This window comes from Sturnus vulgaris, chromosome Z, assembly GCF_052056855.1.
Source record: "Sturnus vulgaris isolate bStuVul1 chromosome Z, bStuVul1.hap1, whole genome shotgun sequence".
Taxonomy (NCBI): Eukaryota; Metazoa; Chordata; class Aves; order Passeriformes; family Sturnidae; genus Sturnus; species Sturnus vulgaris.
This window is the reverse complement of record NC_142283.1, coordinates 52316112-52328508: the sequence shown is the minus strand read 5'-3', so window position 1 is coordinate 52328508 and position 12397 is coordinate 52316112. Positions and strand designations below refer to the sequence as shown.

The window sequence follows — 12397 nt, the reverse complement described above, 5'->3', positions numbered from 1 at the left end:
TATGCATTTGATCTAAGCAGCAGCATGCAGGAAGGATAGTAGCTCTTTCACTTCTTTGAAGAGGCTTGGATTAATTCTTCAATTACCCAGACGGACCAGTGCTGGTGATGCATTCATATGAGTACCATGTGTAAGACCATTGCATTGACTGAAGCCCCAAAGTCCTCATCTATGAGGTTTATTGGTAGACTTGTACTTTTTCTATATACTATATATACTATATTCTATATACTATAGTCTTTATACTATATTCTTTATACTGTACTATTTGCAAAAATTGACTTTTAATCAGTTAAAGTTGATAGTGTTAATATCTTTGTTGCAGTGTTTATGCCTCGCATCTTTATCTAGTTTTCAGGCAGTAACATTCTGTTTCCCATTTTGTAACCCTTGTACTTGGACCATTCTTTCTGCTTCTCATTTTTTTCCCTGCTGCTTCTGCACAGAGTCTGCAGAAAATGTTTCTCTGCAATTGTGTCCCCAAGAAGATAATCTGGTCAACTGAAAAAAATTGACCAGAAATTTCTGGTCAATGTCTGCCTTGGAACTGCCGATAAAAACCTATAGCCAAATGCTGTGGGTTAATCCTAGGCAGCAGTTAAACTCCACACTGCCATTTGCTCACTTCACCCCTCAGTGGGATTGGGGAGACAATCAGACAGGCAGAATTAAAAATGGGTAGAGATAAAGACAATTTCATATGCAAACTAGATGGTGCACGTGAAAGCCAAGAAATTAATTCACTGCTGCCCAGCCTCAGGCATCTAGCCCTTTCCAGGAGAGCAAGGCATCACATGCAATGGCTACTTGGAAAGACAAATGCCTAACTCTGAACAGTTACCTTTCTTCTTGCTTGCCTCCTTTTTTATTGATGCACACAACATTATCTGGTATAGGATTTCCCTTTGGTCAGCTGTCCCAGTTGTGTTCTCTACTAACTTCTTGTGTACTCCCAGACTAAATAGGTGGTGGATCAATGACCTCAACACCCTGAACACTGCTTCACTCTAAGTTAAACGTTGGTGTGTTATCAACACTTTTTCAGTCACAATCTAAACCAAAGTATCATAAGACCTGCTATGAAGAAAACAAACTCAATACCAGACAAAGAAAGACCCTCCAACTTCTGGAAAAAACCCCAAACTCTGATTATGAATAAATACTGCCTTTTATAAAAAAGCCCTACAAGTGTCAAACCACAATGAACCAAACTCAAACCACCTCAAATACCACTTGGAATATTGTTTCCCATACCTATATTAGATTTAAATAGAAGTCCACATTGAAGCTCTTCTTTACCTCAGAGAAAGATCCACTTTACCATGCTGATATGCTGCTCAGTGCCTACTTATTACATAAGATTTACTCTGCAGCCATATTCTACAATGTGGCTGAATATATTCCTCCCTCTAGTCTGAGTATGTAGGTTTGGGTCTCAATCTGTCATTCCAGTTTTCTGCAAGGTACTGTAAATTGGATAGGAGTTCTCTAAAACCGTGAGGGACTAAGCTTTAAAGGAAACAATCAAATAAAAAGTATAAGTAAGCATTTGATGAAAATGGAATAGGAAACTTTTATGGAAAAAATGGAATCAAAGGAATTCAAACAGGAGGTGTGAATGCATGAAATGCTCACAAAATAGTCTTTGGAAGTGTGGACTAGTGAGAGGATGCTGCATTGATAAAAATTTTGTGTATGAAACAGAAGCACATGGTTTTGTTGTTGCCAGTGAAAAATTACTGTTTTGCCACATCTGTATTCAGTGATGTACTCAACATCAGTCGCTGTTTCTGGTGGTTTCGGTGTGCTTAATTTGAAGTCCCACAATGCCTGAACAAGATGCCTTGGAGCAGTAGTGAAAGCTGGTTGGTTTGGATTTAGTGTCAGTGATGATGACAATGTGTCTTGTGAACTTGAAAATCCTACCTAGAACGTTTAGATTATGTTTTGTTTTCTTATACTGCATGGATGAGAACTTGCTGTGTGTTTGTAAATTGCCTTCTACAGTAGAATGCTGGGCTCATACAACTCTTTTAGATTTAAGAGCAAACTAGATTTTTCAAGACCAGAAGTGTAGAAACTCTGATGTGCTTTCAAATAATTTCTTCCAATGAAGAAAATCTTATATTCTGTTCTCTTGTTTTTATGTATGAGAGAAGGAAAGGCATTTCCAGGCAGTTTTGACTTTAAAGATTTACATTCTATATCCAATAAGACTGTTGAATATACAATGAAGTACTTTTATTGGCAAAGAAAGGTTGTTTGCTTGTTCCAACTACAATAATTAAGACTTCTGCTGACAGAAGCAAGCTGAATGCATTTTGGGTTCAAAAGCATCCTATTTATAGTCTAGATGCAAAATGATCTCTATTCACTACAGTGTCTCATTTGCAGGTTATCATTCTGCTTTCCTCTGAAAGCTACTCAGCAGATGTTTCCTTCCATCTTGACTCATTGCATTAGTGATAGAAAAACATTTTGCATCCTACTATGGTACTCTTCATAAGCAGATTTGAAGGAGAAAACTAACTTATTGAAAACAGGACAGTGTAAAGAGAAAATTCTCTTGCATACTAGTATGGCTATGATATGCTCGAATCCTTTAGGTTTGAATCAAGTAACTTTCCAAACAGTTGCAGTAGCACTGCATTAATAGTCCATCCTTAAGAAAAAATAAACAAAATAAATAAACAAAATAAACAAAAGTGTTGTAAAAAGTAAACAAACAAAAATTAAATTAAAAAAATACAATAAAATTTTGCCACAGGTCTTTGCATGAAAATTTGCTATGGACTCCCACCCCATCAATATTTTATTTCCCCATGCAATGTGAAAGAATGACAGAAATACCAGTCTTTCGAACTTTTGAAATTGCTTTTCTTTGACAGTGAAAGTAGTATTGATACTATTTGGTATCTTCTGTGGACATTTTTGCCAATTTGATCCACTGCTGTTGAAGTTTCATTATCTAAAGCTGTCATATTTCAAGGTTTCAAAATGCAAAGCTATTTCATAGAATTCAGCAATTCCATGGGCAAGATATATCTTTTTTCTCATGTTAAATGTTGTGGAAGAGGAAGTGATTTATCACTGGTACATTGGCTTACACATCAGCAAATTTGCTGGTTATTTTCCTCAAAATTCCAAGGTCTGTGAAAAATAATTTAATTTCATTCTGCTTGTAAAACTGGTTATGGGTGGGGAGGAAAACGCATGTTTGTATCTGAGGTAAAAATGACACAGCAATTTCTAGAAAGATTTTTTCCTGTTCCTTTTTTGATCAATGATGGCTATAATGTTCTTCAGGGATCCCTAGGAACTGATCCAGCTGTTAGTGAACTCTTCTGGGTACTGGTTAATGAACAATTTATTTTCAGACATTCCTTATCAGTACTCAGTACTTTGTTTATCACACTTCTGTCCCACTTCTGTCTGCACAGACTGGGAGAAGCAGGTAATGGGTAAATTTAGAGATGGAAATCCCTTATTACCCTAGAATCAGGACTGACCCATTTGGAGAGAAACTATCATGAATGAACCCCAAAGATTCTGGGAATTTGGTCCAAGCGATTATATAATATAGAAAATATAAAAATGTTCGTTGTTTGAAAGTCTGTAGCTATTGCTTTGCTTTGAGATGGGTTAATTTCACATCTCAACAGCATTTCTGAACAGTAATGATCTTGAAGTACATCATACCTTTCTTCTGTGTTAATCGTGAATTAGAACTACTTTTGTCAAAACCCCGTTAACTTAGAAGTTATTAAGCCATACACAGCCAAATATTTTTGTCAATATTCATTTTCACACTTTATTATGGTCCATGCTAGACGCACAGAACAGGAAAATCCAAAGAAGTCAATGCTGACATTAAAGGGTACCATCTAAAGCCACTCAGATAGTTAAAGAAACCCTTACATAACACAGCTCTAAACCACCTTGCACAGACTACGCAAAAAAGGTTCAAGTCAAAGGCAGCCTGCAATGCAGTAATTGTAAAATCCACAGAAGTCAGTGGAAAAACATTAATAGGCCTCTGTAAGAATACCAAGGCTTCACATTTACACTATTATCACCATCTTAAAGTGGAAATTAGGCCAAGAACAATACACGTTCTTAGAAATCACCCTAACGTTTATGTCTTGCACATCCTTCCAGCACAGAGAATTCTTTATTAACATGTACTTAATACTAGTTGCTAATAGACTGTATTCCCTTACAAAATAATCTTGGAGACAGAACCTGCCTTCTTTCAAAACAAGCAGACAGAGCAAGACTTGTTTTCTTTGAATAGATTGCCATGCCATGCCCCTTATAGCTTGCCTCAAGACACCTGGTGTGTTTATTAATCTAAAAATTTTCCAATGTGTTTAAAAACTCTACCACAGTAATTGGATAGTAGCCTCACAGACTCACATTTGAACTCACTGCATATGCAGTGCATAACAGAAATCAGTCAAAAGTCGTGACGGCTTGCCACAATTTCAGTAACTGAATTCTGACAAGTGACTTTGGATTTACCCCAGAAGATGCCTAATCTGCAGGAATTAAAAATCCACAATTCACCTCAAATATATGGATATTTTACTTTCTTTGAGTTGCACCTGTGAATGGAGAGAAATCTATTTTCTTAGTGTAGTGGTACGTTTCTAAAGCACAAAGGGGAACTCCAGAGGCATGTAAAGTGTGGTAATTTCAATTAAACTCATGAAGCTATGAGAATTTATGCCAAAGGGTTTGCCTGTGCTGGCTCAAAGCTTGCTGCTGAAGATGATATATATTTGCTAAACTAAGAATGTATTTTCCACTGTCCAGCAGCTAGTTAAGAAGATTAATGACTGCTTTGTAGTTCCAATTAAACTCCTTTATCACCAAGAGGGACCAAACAAATTTTGATTTAAAAAGCACTGCTTAAGAAAGAAGACCAGGGCTGCATAACACTGACATTTTATTAGAATTCATCTGTAACAAATGGAACTTGTGTCAGCAAAGAACTGATTTTCATACAGACTTTCTTTTGCCACCAATGTAACGAAGTAAGAAAATAAAAAGCACGCCTTTCATTCTGTAAAACATTTACGCGTACTACTAATTAGAGGTAATTGTATCTTTTTTAACAAGCCATTTTACAAGGTAATTTTTTAAAGTTTTTCAGTCTATGCATCCAAAACAAGAGCAAAGAACACAAGTTTTTATTATCTTTGTAAAGACACTCCAAGCTTGAATGGCAAAGCCACATAACGGATGGTTATAATGAGACCTGCAGCCTTCTGATATCTGTGGAGTATCAGGGCACCAAGGAAAAAAAAAGAAAAGAAAAAAGAAAAAAGAAAAAAAGAAAACATAAAGAAAAATGGGAGAGAATAAAAGGAAAAAAAAAGCAGTTGCTTTTTTTCCCCCCTTTTTACATGTTCTGTGTATTTTAAATACATACAAGTGGATTTTGTAAGCAATTTCTTACAGATGGGTTCAAGTTATTATTGGGTGTAGAATCAATAGGGCAGTGCATAGTACAAAGGTATTTATAGAAAGTGCAAATCTCCTTAGAGGGTCACTCCTTCCTCCAGCCATCTTCTCTGCTATCTAACCACTCAAATAACTTTTTAAAAAAGAGCTAAATTAAAATTCTGTATAAATCATTTTTATATATTTTGTGGGTTTTTCCCCCATTGCAACTAATTACAAAATTAGACATAACTACACATACAAACGTAAATAATAGCACCGTACTGGTTATGCTGATGAAACCCATTTTAAGCCTGGAAATGTATGATGCATGTAGACAAAGATGCTCACAATTTAAATTAAGTGTAGAATGCATATATTAGAATGCAGAAAGTGGAATGCACATCAATGATGCTAAGAGCTATCATAAGAAACAAAAACCTGAAAGGAATATTTAGTTGTACAACAGTTTTTCTCACACATTTGCTCTGCTTTTTTTGTATTTCTTTTACTCCCTTATTTTCTTTGGAGCTTGCAAGACAGTCTGCTAGGGAAAATGCACTGATCTTTGTACAGATCCAGTGTGCAGGAACCTTCCTTAGTCTATGTTATCAAAATGACACTTTGTTTTGTATTTCTGATTTCCTGTATTTGAGTTGAAGAACATGACCACACTACATAACCTGGCACTTCAATAATTATTTCAACATATAAATCAAGAAAGAAGAGAAAGAAACATAGTGCACATTCTTCTCTGGTTCAGATGTAAGTTATAGAATCTCATTCTGAGGTAGCCTTCTATAATACTTCTATTCCATATATATATATATATTTATATTTCTGTTTTGATTTTTTGGTTTGGGTTTTTTTTCATTACAAAAGTGCTCAAATACAATTGCTGGAGTTTGGTCTTTCTTATTTTTATTTCTCATAGGAGTGGGAAAATCGGAAGAAGAACAAAAAATGTTGAGGCCACATTGAGAAGCCACAGCAATGCTCCTATTTGAAACCCCAAAGAAAGCATCCTTTGATGCTGATGTACTTACAGTGACAGAACACATGGTGACCAAGGTCAATGTAAATGGCATTCTAGAAAGAGTCTCAAAAAGCAATTTGTGCTGTTTAGAGAATTTTCCTTTTTCCTGGAATAAAATCTGTCAATCTCCAATATGTCATGTGGGCTCAGTCTTGCTCGCCTTATATGAACCTTCCCACTGAAAGCAAGGGTTTGACTTTAGCAATCTGTTGACACAAGTGAATGAGCAGGACTTGTCGCAAAATAAATTTGGGAAAAAAAAAGAAAAAGAAAAAAAGAAAAAGAAAGATGCATAAGCACTGCTGATGTCAACTACTGCTACTGTGCTGCTACATCTCGGCAATGACAGATAACACTATAACCAGTGACAAAGTGAGTTTGAAAAGCCAGCCAGAAATAGATTTCCAATTTGTGGGCTATTCTGTTATTAGAAATATGGAAAGATAAAGGGCCTTGACTACCTATGTGTTTTGGGTTATCATTTATTACCATTCATACTTGATTAGAAACTGGAAATGCATATTTTTCAAAATTGTCTGGTACATGTATTAAAATGTTTGAAAAGAACAACAGAGATATAAACAAACTAAACTAAATACAAATGAAGGCTAACTTAAAGAAATACTAGTCAAAATAGGCATCAAATATAAGGCACTCTAAATGTAAAATTAAAATAAACCCCAGCATCCCCAAACAATGCTGTATGCCACAAAACGTTTGATTTCACAGAGCAATGTGTGTTTGGCTTTGCCCTGTTACATACGATAAATGTAAATTATATAGCGCACACTATAGACAGTATACTATTGAATACAATTTTAAAACATCTTAATACCTAGTATATTACAACATTCTCCCCTCCTAAAGGGATATGCACTGACCTTTCCCACATGCACACCTCCTACATTTAATAATATGATTTCTTATTGCACTATAGTGTTACAAATATTGAACTTCACTTGAAGCCTAAATCACATACTCTGTGTGCGTGTGTGCACGTGTGCATGTGTGTGCTCTGTATGTGTGCATGTGTGTGTGTTCAAGTGGAAATGTGGAGAGAGATATTATTTGGGATAGAGATGGTGTTCGGTATCAATGATGTGCATTCCTCACTTCCCTTTGAAACAGAAGTTTATGGACCTTAAAAATGCAGAGATGATAACACTGTATTTGATATAATTGTAGTTTGTGGAAAAGCTTTCCCAATGCTTTGATAAATCCAGGTACATAAGGATTGATATGTTTATGTGCACGTGTGTGAATCTGGATCTGAATCCATCTGTATTCTCTGCAACTATACAGAGAGTCGGAAAAGGGTAGACAGTAATACATATATATATATTTATATATATAAAAGAGAGGGTGTGAGTGTGCATGTGCATATGTGTGCGTGTGTGTATGTGCTAGCAGCATCTTTATACTTTGCGCCTCCCTGTTGATTCCAAAAGAAACCAAAAAGCCCCATTTTGATTTAACTGATTACAATGAGTATTTTCTTAAAGAAAAAAAAACCTAAATAAAACTACAAAATTAATATCTAACAAGACTGTGGTACTGTAGGACTGCACAAAAATGTGCAAATTTTCAAAGTATCTAACATTTCTACAGCACAATATTACAGATAACAGTTCTACAGCTTAAAAAAAAAATCTACATTTTTAAACAAAAATATTAACAGTTATGCAACCTTTTCTTTAATTCACTTCATTGAATGATAAACTCTTGTTAAAAAAAGGAAAAAGTTTACACAGTTAAAAATGAAGCACAGGTCAGCAGTATCTTTACAATACTAAAAAACTAAATCAAGGACTTTCTTTTTAAACATTCCCACATTTTCCCTAAAGTGTTATGATGAGCAGTATTACGGGAAAGGGTGATGTTGAAGTAAAGAGTCCGCTTTGTTTGAGAAGCCAGAACCCAACCTTGCAACAAACATCTTGCACTGAACTGCAGTTCTCAAATCTCCTCTTTGCAAAAGCATGTAATCCTGAATAAGATGATCACTCTTTGTGATTAATTTCCTCTTCCCTTTAACTTCAACCAATGTCGAACCCTTGAGGTATCTGTAAATGAGATCCTTCAGACGCCTCAGTGGTCAGGATTCTTTTATTATGGTTAGGTTATTAAACTGTGAATTCTTGGTCCACATGGAATACTTTTTGTTGGGTGGGGTTTTTTTTTTGTTGTTTTTTTTGTTTTATGTATCCCCAATATTTTTGTTCATTTGTGTTTTTTTTATTATTTTTTATTTTATATATCCCCAATAATTGCTCCTTAGCTAAGAGTTAAGAAGTACTTCTAAAGCACATCGTATGGCTCAGAAGCGGCTCTCTGGATCTTAAAGGGCCTGCAATAAAAATCCACAATGGGTTTTTATGTTGCATAGTGATCAAAGCTGCCCAGATACTCCAGTGCGGCTCGATAGCAGAACTGGTATTGATCCTAGAGAAAGAAAAATAGAAAACAAATGCATCAAAAGGTCAGCTTGTTGGTTGGTTTCTAGTTTCTTTCAAATAATAGTGAATATTTTGTAGCTACAAACAAATATACTGTAGAGGCATCTACAGTTCAGCAATATTCACTTGCTGACATCAACAGAAAACCACTTTGAGTTACAGCAGATGAAGACAGACACTCATTTAATGCAACAACAATTTCTACAGAATGCAGCTTTTTTTTGAGCAGAGACTATATACCCACCTACTGACAGTCTGTTATTCTGGATTAAAACAATATCAGCATAAAGCTTTCTTCTAATAGGAACATGCTAGGATGCTTTTCCCTCAAGTATTTGAAAACAAGTAGCAAAATATACAGGAATTCTACAGCTAATACAACACACCAAGTGAAAAGGTCCATCAATAGCCTTAATATGGAATGCTGTATGGAAAACGATCAGGCTAAAAATCACATAAAGTAAGCAAATGGAACCTCAACCTTCCAGTAAAAAAGGCTTTTATGAAGATGTGAAGACACCTTGGTCTGTGGCAAGAAAAGGGCCTAAGAGAGAAATACGGAGCTAAAGGACCTTATTCACATATACCAGACTTAATTTCAACCTATAGCTGGAGGCAGAGAGAAGTTTAGTGTGGTGAGAAATTTGCTTATACCTCTGATGAATCCAACATTTGTAAGTTTGTATTAATCTCACCTCCATAAAGCAGTCCTTTTACACATTCATGTTATGTTGGACATTTACACTAAAATGGCACATCCGTGTACTTATTTCCAACTGCCATTCTTGATTTAAATGGTAAAAAGTAAAAAAAAAACAAAACAAAAACCCATAAAAGAAATTTCTCAAAAATACAAGGGATGTCTATTTATTTTTCTGATAGTTGCTATGTGGTAACTGCACAGGTTGCAGTTGTTAAGATCACAATTAAAATTCTTTTGGAGGCCAGGAAACTAATCAGATATTTGCTTCACTGAGGTGATGTGATTACTAATAGCTCATTTCTGTTAGTTGGAATAGTTGTAACTGTGACAGAATACATTACATGTATGCCTGAAATTTAAGTGTATGTGTGGTCCACATGGAAGTGCTTTGTTTAATAAGGACTAGATTTGCTAGCAGTTTATAATGCTGAATGAGAGATTTGTTTGCCACAGAATCCTGGAAGAAATGTGTACACAAGACTTCTTTCAGCAGTGGGGATGAAGGGTAGCATACAGAAATAAGCCAAAGCAGTGGGAGGGTGCCTATTTTGTAGAATTGAACCCTGTATTTGTCAGGTAGGCTCAAACAAGCATTGTTTTCTGTACACTGTAGTTATTTCTTGGAGCCAAAATGACAGAAAGCAGTCATTTTGCATTTTGCTTATCCAAAAGAATGATGGTAATGGAAAAGAAATGGAATTAACTCTTCAGTATGGTCACAGTGATTTACTTGGCTAACTGACAAGATTAAAAATAAATATCTGTATTTTTCATACAAGTTTTTATGAAGTTGTCTTCTTAAAAGTAAAACCACCCAGCTTCTACTGAACAAATTTAATGTTCTTAATGTGGAAAATGGTAAACTCTGGGGAACCATTTTAAATTTCACAGACTTAATTTATAGGCTAGTGTCAATCAAATTATACTAAATAAATTTGTGATCTAAAATGTGTCCCTTCTCTTGCCCTTTTTGTTGGTTCTCCTGACCTACTGGCTCTGGCTTAGTCCAGGTCTTCTGCTCAGAAATTAAGGCAAAAATTAAGCACAACATTAACTGATAATGTTTAAGCATTCTTTATGACATGACAGAGTTCCAAGCACATAGGCCCAGGTAACTTGCTTACACCGCTTATCCCTTTCTTTATTTCTCTGTGCCACACTTACTAGCATAGAAATTATTTATAGTTATCCTATATAAGATATAATGCTGAATTTACCATTATGATTTTCAGGCCAAAGAGCCACTTGCTTGGTGACACAAAGTTAAGAAAAACATGAAAATAATACAGTGTCAGTCTGGAAACATCAAGTTTTTGTTCCCAGAAAAAAAGAATAAAAAGTCAACGGATCCACATGCAGAAACAATTTGTCTTCTTCTTTACTACCACACGTTTCTGCCAAGGAACAAGGATCAAATAAAAATGCGTGATGCTTCACAAATGGATTTTCTCAACTACCATAATTTAGGATCCACTATTGAAATTAGTATTTTCTTCCTCATCTTGGACTAACTACTGCAGTAACAGGAAATAGTCCTTGCAATACCTTTATAGCAGATTTTACTCTGTAGCAAGAGGGCCAGTATATGACTTCAGATATAATAGTAAGCATGTTTTATACAGTCTCTATCTGTATGGTTTTTTGCTTGTATAAATACCACTTCTTTTCCATCACCATTGCATATGGATGCTGTTTTGCTCACCTCTGTCTGTACCATGGCTGGCCGCTGTGTCCTTAACATTTTGACAGTCTGGAAGATGTCTACAACACCTTCATATCTCATTCTCTCTAGCACAATGCTCAGGGTTATGAATACTCCAGTCCTTCCAACACCCGCACTGTTGAAGAGAATGAAAAGACAGGAAAAAAACCCAAATGTTAATTGACAGTTAATGCTGAAAGAATTGGCTGACAAATTCTTTGTGATTACAACACACCATATGTGTACGAATTTCTATATAGGGAAAGGCTCACTAAGCAAAATTCCATAGCATATTACCACATTGCAATCAAAAGAATAACTGCACTCAAGCTAACTTTACATCTACTGAGTACATCCTGACTCTCCAGTCTTCCTTGCAAAGTGACTTGGTTTGTTCGTCCAGATATACAATAATCAGTGCATGGTAAAGGCAAATGCTAACATTTATTGCCAATAACATACATTAGAGCTGACAAGAGAAAATGAAGCCATAATGCATTTTACTGCTTGCTTTAATTTAGTTGGTCATGTATATGCCCTGTTTTGTACATCTTCACTGTGTTATTTTACCTTCTACTTTGAGTTAGATGTCTGGATGCTCATTGTTCGTACATGCTCCAATTCAAATATGGACAGAGAAAAATCTCAGTTCAGGTCTTATTAAAATTTGGCAGTCTGGATCTTTTCTTTCCAATGCTGATATACATTTACCATGTTTATCTACAATAGCCTTAAAAATCTTCTTTGAGTATATATTGCTTGTTTGCTCTCTGTCCTGTCTGGGTTTCTGCTATTAGCTTTAACCTTCAAGAAGTGATGGAAATTCTTGCCATTAATAGAGCCAACAGCTGTCAGCTTTTAAAATTAAACAATCACTTATTCACAAAGATTATCCTTTGCAAAAGAGACAGGTAACTACACAGAAAAAATACTTTCTAAGTCTGAACTTCTATGGGTGGAAACATTGCCATCTCACTGTTGGTGCTAATAATTTCACAAGGTTTTCTCCAGCCAGTTTTCTCTCAGATAACCTTGGGAAGCTGAATATTTATGAG

General features: G+C 35.5%; 1 protein-coding gene across 47 annotated transcripts in view; it reads right to left on the bottom strand.

Moving 5' to 3' along the window:
• Positions 1-4931: 4931 nt before the first annotated feature.
• PTPRD (protein tyrosine phosphatase receptor type D) overlaps positions 4932-12397 on the bottom strand; it is a 1149067-nt gene continuing 1141601 nt past the window's right edge. For all 47 annotated transcript variants that reach the window (XM_088156870.1, XM_088156871.1, XM_088156869.1 and 44 more), the window contains 2 exons: positions 11343-11478; positions 4932-8923 (listed from right to left, as the gene is read on the bottom strand). In XM_088156870.1, the coding sequence (XP_088012996.1) occupies positions 8855-8923; positions 11343-11478 (205 nt within the window). In that variant the 3' untranslated portion in view covers positions 4932-8854. The remainder of the gene's footprint in view (positions 8924-11342; positions 11479-12397) is intronic.